The following is a 7,368-nucleotide window of genomic DNA, read 5'->3' as shown; positions in this document are numbered from 1 at the left end:
ATATCAAGTGTAGTAAAATTTTCGCTTGACTGCTGTGAAAAACGCTTGTCAAAAATTAAGGGAGACATGAATTTAAGGGATTTTCTTCTAGGGCTACATCATGTGAAATTAAGATTATGTATACCTTGATATATGCTGCTGTAATAAAGAGATGGCATATTCTGATGGAGAAGCTTCAGAAATAATTGGTGAAACTGATAAACAATTCAAAGAAGGCTTACAATGATTGACAATGGCTTACAAACACATTTAAACTGCATACGCACAATCTCAATCATAATTTCTAAATATTTTAAAAGAAGATTTGAGATTATTGCAACAAGGGCAGGCTGAGACGAAAGCAATAAACAATTGAACTGGGCACTGGAAACTAAAAAAATTATTAAAGTAACATGCAAACTTATAAACACATCAGCCTTGTTTTCTCTGTATAATTTTACCTCAAGCTAGACAATGATCTCCAGAGAGGCTTTGTACAATCTTTACAGGCTAGAGAGAGTACTCCATTCTCTAGATCAGAGGATCCACTCCTTATGTGGCTCTTGCATGGAGTTACTTCCTTGACAATCACTACTTTAATTTCTATGATTGTCAAAAACACACATCCTCGGGTTGCTGTGAAAATAATGCACAATGCCTTTGTACAACATTCGTGGAAATTTCCTTTTGAATACAGCTGTTGGATAAAATATAATGCTGCATTTATCAGAATGTGCATGTCCTAACCTACTAGGTGACATACTCCTTTGTCATTCTATAACTTTGTACAACACTTGTTACACTTTGAAGCACATCCTTGCTTGTAATTTGCATGTAGTACCAACCCCATTAATTCCCTCTTATCATACTCTTAGCAGATGGTTCATATTTAATTAGAACAAATGAATCTTGCTGTGGATTGACTTCGGGTTTTGTTTTGTAATTAACTGTTCAAAAAACAGTAGACTGCTGTGTTATAAAATGCTATCCACTATATACGAATATGTTCCAATGCTAATACAGAGTCACCGTCAACAAGAGCCAGACCAGAAGATGTCTGCTTTTACTGATTACATTGGAGTTGTTCTGCAAGATACCTCAACTTAGTCTTAAGCAACACCATTGACGTCATTTACACCATGCTTGCCTATGATATCAACATCTTAATTTTTTCAGATACTTGTGGTTTATACACCATCATCAACATCTGAATATAATTCATAAATCCTCATCGAAGCCGAAAGATTTTTGATTTTCCACTACAAGATAAACATCTTTATTTGTGACAAGATGTTGCAAGTTTGAGAATATCCAGGTGATTTTTTTTAACATGGATTTAAACAGGTCAATTAAAAGCAACGATTATATGATCATATCATCATTATTATAGTTCAATCAGATTCATGCCTTTTTAAAACTTTTTTAAATCAATTTTTAGACTCAGTAATAATCATTACAGGAAATATGTTTATAGCCCGTTTAGAATTTTTGTTGTTGTTGTTGTGCATAAGTACATGCATATATACATTCAAATCACAGCCTGCATTATAATTCCAAAGGCTACACAGAAGGCACATCGAATTCTCTGTACAGTCTATGGCACAGGAGCAGGAGACGATGTTTCTTTACTAAATACCGTTTCCATTGGTTAAAAAGGAATAGAGGTGTTAACTGTCTATAAAACTCAAATAGGCATCTTTTCAGTGATAATATTAGCTTAGTTAGCTAAGGCAAATGAGGAACCGGGATGTAGAAGACCCTTACAAAAGCATCCTATTGTTGCAATATTTTCTGTTTTTCAGCCTGCTCATCAATCACATTGTCGCTAATATGTTTATTTTTCATTACCACCATTCATATTGTGTGCAATAGAATAGGATTTTAATTTCAATAAAATTATTTTTAACTTACTAGTGATTTTACTTGTGTCTACTCATTCCACCATTCATATTGTGTGCAATAGAATAGGATTTTAATTTCAATAAAATTATTTTTAACTTACTAGTGATTTTACTTGTGTCTACCCATGATGAAAGAGAGTTGGAATTCCATAACTTATTCCTGTGAAATTTCATAGGAATTATTGTTACCAAATATGCAACTCACTCAAATAATCCTCTATCAGTTGTGTGTGTGTGGGGGGGGGGTGTTGCAGTCAAATGTGTCCTTTCTTTTGTGCTCTCACAAAGACTAAGTCCATGGGGCCAGAATGTCTAGAGAACTCGCTGCTTGAATATGTTCTGGAAGGTCCATAGAACGTATCGGTAGGTAGGTGCTTCGATCTCTCTGAGCTTCTGCTATTAGTCAATGATATTTTTATAAATGTTAAATACGTCTGTAGGAGAAATGTTTTCTGCAAATTTGTTAGAAAACCAGGTATGCTCTGATAAAAATGTGAGGGAAAAATATGACTGTCCTTTTCAAAGAATAATAGACTGGTGTCTATAAGTGGAGAAGACAAACAACTGGGAGACAATTTAAGTAACCAGGCCTTGCTTCCTACTCTTCAGAGACCTAAATATTTCCTCTGGTCAGATTTGCTCTCAAAGAAAATATGTATTCTCTTTTAAATTAAATGTAGTGAATGTGGAGAAAGCACCTCCGGTTTCAGAGTAACTACAGACCATATGATGGAAACTGAACACACCAGTGTCTGAAAGTCTTAATACCCCTTTGCACTTTTTTCTCTTCTTCCTCTTATGCTGCTGGAAGAAAATCTTTAAAGCCAAAATAATAAGATATCTTGAAGTAACAAAAAACAACTTAGGTGAGCCTTTAGCAAATCTCGTTGGGATGGTCACAGTCACATGATACGTCCCATCACGATTTCAGCTCCGCTTTATCATATGAACAGCAGCTGTTCCCTGTCACATGAGCCTAATCTCTTCCCCATTGTGTGTCTTTGTGTATGATTGTCAATTCTTATCACCCTCACACTATTCTTCGCTCTTTCCAGTTAAACGATACCCAGTTCTGTGCTGTACTTTTGTGCCACAAACTTGAGCTTGTTCAGTGCCATCTCTGTATCCTCTTCTGATATGTTGCGGTACCACACCAGACGCACTGTGCGTTTATACATCACGAACATCCGAACTTTCACCCCTCGTCCAAGCTCAAGGATTTCGGCCTCGCTCACATCCCACATCCTTTCACAGAACTCCTGCGGGGTGATTCGGGGCTCATCGACTGTTAACATAACCATATTAGTCTCGACTGATTGGAGGTCCACAGAGCAAACAGGAGAGGCCAGCTGCTGTACACCTGCAAAGAGAGGGAGACAAATAAAATAACTGTTTCACAGGAGCCACGATTTCCATCCTGTTACCATCGGCACTGCATCCTAAAAGCATTCAGGAAATGTTTATAATAACTCAGCATTTCTGTCGTCTTCTAAATTTGTTCCACCTCATCTTGCATCGCTCAACGGTCTTATCCCATCTTGTAACCATTTTGTGCAGCAGTTTCATCTTACAATTAGTCATCTTTTCCATGCCATCAGTTTATCCCTCAGTGTTTGTATCCCATCCGACAATCACTCTGTAACCGCATTGCGTCAAACATATATTCCAATTATTCAAGCTCATTCAATAATCTCTCAGGTCTTTGATTCTATCCCACACTCAATGCCTTCATCCCATCCTAGAGTCAATCAGCACTTCAGTCACATTTTTAAAGGAATCAGTCGAACTTGTTTCCTCATCGTACAATTATCTTGCACTTCCGTCTTCTCTGACAATGACTTAGTACTTTAGCCCCATTTTACAATTACCCAGTGCTTCCATCGTATTCTGCAACCTCAGCTTATAACATGCTTAGTTTCTGGTTGAAAGTCGCAATGCTTTTCAACCCTTCTCACCTGTGGCAAATTTCTTGGCTCTATGATGATCCTTTCTCAGTGTGTCTTCTGCCTGTGATAGCGCAAAGAGGCCAGCAGCAGCAAGTATTCCAGCCTGGCGCATTCCACCACCTAGTACCTTTCGTGCACGTAGACATTCCTTAATAAACTCCTTGCGGCCACCAATGACAGCCCCCACAGGACCTCCCAATCCCTGAATTGTTAAAGGAAAAGACATGTTAGTGCAGCAAAAAACATGTCAACCTACATTCTCAACTGCCCCTATCAGCTATTCACCAAATTTCTTACCCCGCTACTGTCCTTTACATATTAGAATTTAGAATCCTATGCTCACAGGTACCTTGGTCAACATTCCTGCACGAATACTATAGTTACCACCTTTACCTGGTTCATTCCCCATGAGACTTTTTCACCTGATTTCCTGCACCTTTTCTTTTGCTACAGATGAAAGCCTTTATCTATCTTAGGAGCTAGTGCAAATGAAACACTAAAGTTTCTCGATTTGCATTTAAAGATGCATTAATGAGCCCCAGTATCCAAACTTCCAGATTTTTTTCTTTTGCGGCAAAGGAAATCATACTTAATCTAATCCCTTATTCAATATTCTATTTATTTATTAGCCGGTTTTATAGAAGTCGATTCATACCTTCATGGAGTCACTTATAGAAAGTAGTTTGTTTAATTGTTACTGTAAGATATGTTCAGAACATACAAACCTGAGTTGCAATCGAACCTCTAAATCAAGGTTCAGGTCTAAATCATGTAACGTAGCAGTTACAAGCATGGTGGGGAAGGGTAGGGTTCACTTCCCTTACAGGGTGTCACAGAAAGGATTTGTACGTAGTTCAGGTTGGGAGAGACTTCCAAATCTTTATAGCACTTCCTGTGAGTGATTAAGCAAGCGTATGCGGTTTCTTGATGAGAGTAGTTTCTAGGCGCAAGGAGTTTGTGCTTCTCAGGGGCTTAGGGGATCCTGATGCCATGAGTTGTTGGATAGATATTTGGGGGTTCCTGTGACTAGTGCTTTATATATGATGCAGCCCAGCTTGAAGATGAATCTTGTTTCAGGTGGCTGTAAAGTTCAGGAACGATATGTTCAACACTTTTGGTGCCCGAGACAAGCCTTGCTGCAACACAGAGAATTGCCTTTCAGGGAGTGAGGTGAATCGTAGGAATCCCAGCAAGTAGAGACACTTCGTAGTCCAGTCTAGAGAGAATCAGGCTTTGAACCAATGTTTTAAAAGTAGATTGGCTCTTTTTGCTTGTGTGTTTATGTGGGCTTGCAAGATATCTTGTCTAGGGTGATACAGAGAGTTTTGATACAATCAAGAGGTAGAGATTGTATCCTAGAATGTTGAGCAGGTCAAACCATGATTGAGTTGGGTTGGAGGTATGTGGGGGTGAGAGGAGAAATTCTGTTTTGAGTGGGTTCAGTTTGAGTTGATGATTCGTTATCCATGATTGGTCTGCTATGATGAAGGTTAGGGGTGTTTTGTCTTCAGCTGAGGATATCCTGAACTATAGGTGGGTGTCGTCAGTGTAAAGATGGTGGGAAGTATTGGTGTGACTCTGGACAGAGCAGAGTGCTTACATTTAGAGGCTAAAAAAAGTAGGTAAGAGAATGGAGCCCTGAGGAACACCTTGATCAATGACACAGAGGTCTGTGCATGTGTTTGTGTTGTTGATTTCTTTTGATGGCTACAGTATTTGAGAAAAGAGTACAACTATCTAAGGACTTTGCCCTCTAGTCGCAAGGCAACCTTTACATGTTTGATGTTGTTTGAGTGATTTACCATATCACGTGCTGCAGAAAGGTTTAGAAGGATGTGAAGTCATGAACCTCCATTGTCCAAGAAGCGTAGCAGTTGGTCAGGTATTTACAGCACGGCTGTCTCTGTGCTGCAGCCTTCTCTGAAGCCTGATTGGAGGGTGTTGTGAAGATATTTTTCACGGATATAGCCAAGTCAAGTCAAGTCAAAAATTTGTATAGCGCGCTACATACCCAGAGGGTCTCAAGGCGCTTGAAGAAGGGTGGGAAATTATTTGTCAAATATCCAAGTTTTAAGTTGTTTTCTAAATGCTAGGTGGTTCTGAGTGAGGCGAAGGTGAGTGGGAAGTGAGTTCCAGGTTTTTGCTGCCAGGTAGGAGAAGGATCTACCTCCCATGGTAGTTTTGTTGATGCGAGGTACAGTGGCAAGGGCTTGGTTGGAGGATCGTAGCTGGCGGGAGGGGGTGTAGAAGGACAGTCGTGTGTTGAGGCATTCGGGTCCGATTCCGTAGAGTGCTTTGTGTGCGTGGGTTAGGAGCCGGAAAGTAATCCTCTTATTGATAGGGAGCCAGTGGAGGTTTTTCAGGTGACCAGAGATGTGTTCTTTACGCGGGATGTTTAGTATGAGCCTGGCTGAAGCGTTCTGGATGCGTTGGAGTTTTTTCTGGAGTTTTGCGGTGGTACCGGCGTAAAGGGTGTTTCCGTAGTCCAGTCGGCTCGTGATCAGAGCGTGGGTGACCGTTTTTCTAGTTTCGGTGGGGATCCAACGAAATGTTTTTTTTGAGCATGCGAAGAATGTTGAAGCAAGATGAAGAGATGGCGTTGACTTGTCTGTTCATCGAGAGGGAGGAATCCAGGATGACGCCTAGGTTCCGTGCGTGGTCTGTCGGGATGGGTGCTTTTCCAAGGGCCTCAGGCCACCAAGAGTCATCCCAGGCGGAGGGGGAGGTGCCTAGGATGAGGACTTCTGTTTTGTCTGAGTTCAGTTTCAGACGGCTGTGTTTCATCCAGTCGGCTACTTCTTTCATTCCTTCATGCAGGTTGGTTTTGGCAGTGTTAGGGTCTCTGGTGAGAGATAGGATCAGTTGAGTGTCGTCGGCGTAGGAGATGATGTTGAGGTTGTGTTGGCGTGCGATGGCCGCGAGGGGGCTCATGTATACGTTGAAGAGGGTGGGGCTAAGTGAGGATCCTTGTGGTGCGCCGCAGATGACTTTCGTGGCCTCTGATTTGAATGGTGGGAGGCGGACTCTTTGCATTGTGAGGAAACACAGCCCTCGATGACTTAGGCGAGGAAGGGGATCACTGTTACTGGGTTAAAGATGTTTAGGTAATTTTGGAAGGGTGCTGCTTACCCTAGATTAAGCGAGTTAGGTAGCATACCATCTTTTAGTGAAGTATTGATGATTTTGGTCCAGTAGGGGCTCATAGGCACACTTCTGTTTTTTAGAAGGGTGCCCATGGATTTGATCAGGGATAGTGTACGAAATGATCTTTGGTACTTTGGGGTCTTGGTCTGGTGTAGAGGATGGGGTAGTTATTACGGAAGACCCGATCTTTATCTTCTCTTCAAAGAACTGTGCAAATTCCTCACTTTTTTATTTGGTGCTGTTCAATAAGAGGAGAGGCTACTAGATTTGTGACTTGTCTGAAAATCTCGAAACAATTCTTTGGTTTGTTTTTGGCTTGTCCTATTTCTGAACTATTCTCACCACAGTTGGTAGCCTGTACCTACATGTGTAAAGAGTTCTACTCTATAGATTCATTT

General features: G+C 40.7%; 1 protein-coding gene across 1 annotated transcript in view; it reads right to left on the bottom strand.

Moving 5' to 3' along the window:
* Nucleotides 1-1,224: 1,224 nt before the first annotated feature.
* The window catches only part of LOC147702481 (uncharacterized), a 341,914-nt gene continuing 335,770 nt past the window's right edge, over nucleotides 1,225-7,368 (bottom strand). Inside the window, exons 6-7 of the mRNA XM_086931085.1 lie at nucleotides 3,836-4,028; nucleotides 1,225-3,240 (exon numbers count right to left, since the gene is read on the bottom strand). Coding sequence (XP_086787211.1) covers nucleotides 2,936-3,240; nucleotides 3,836-4,028 — 498 coding nt within the window. The 3' untranslated portion in view covers nucleotides 1,225-2,935. The remainder of the gene's footprint in view (nucleotides 3,241-3,835; nucleotides 4,029-7,368) is intronic.

This window comes from Lissotriton vulgaris, chromosome 7 (assembly GCF_964263255.1).
Source record: "Lissotriton vulgaris chromosome 7, aLisVul1.2, whole genome shotgun sequence".
NCBI classification, from domain to species: Eukaryota; Metazoa; Chordata; class Amphibia; order Caudata; family Salamandridae; genus Lissotriton; species Lissotriton vulgaris.
The sequence above is the reverse complement of the archived record's forward strand: the minus strand, read 5'-3'. Positions and strand labels throughout refer to the sequence as shown.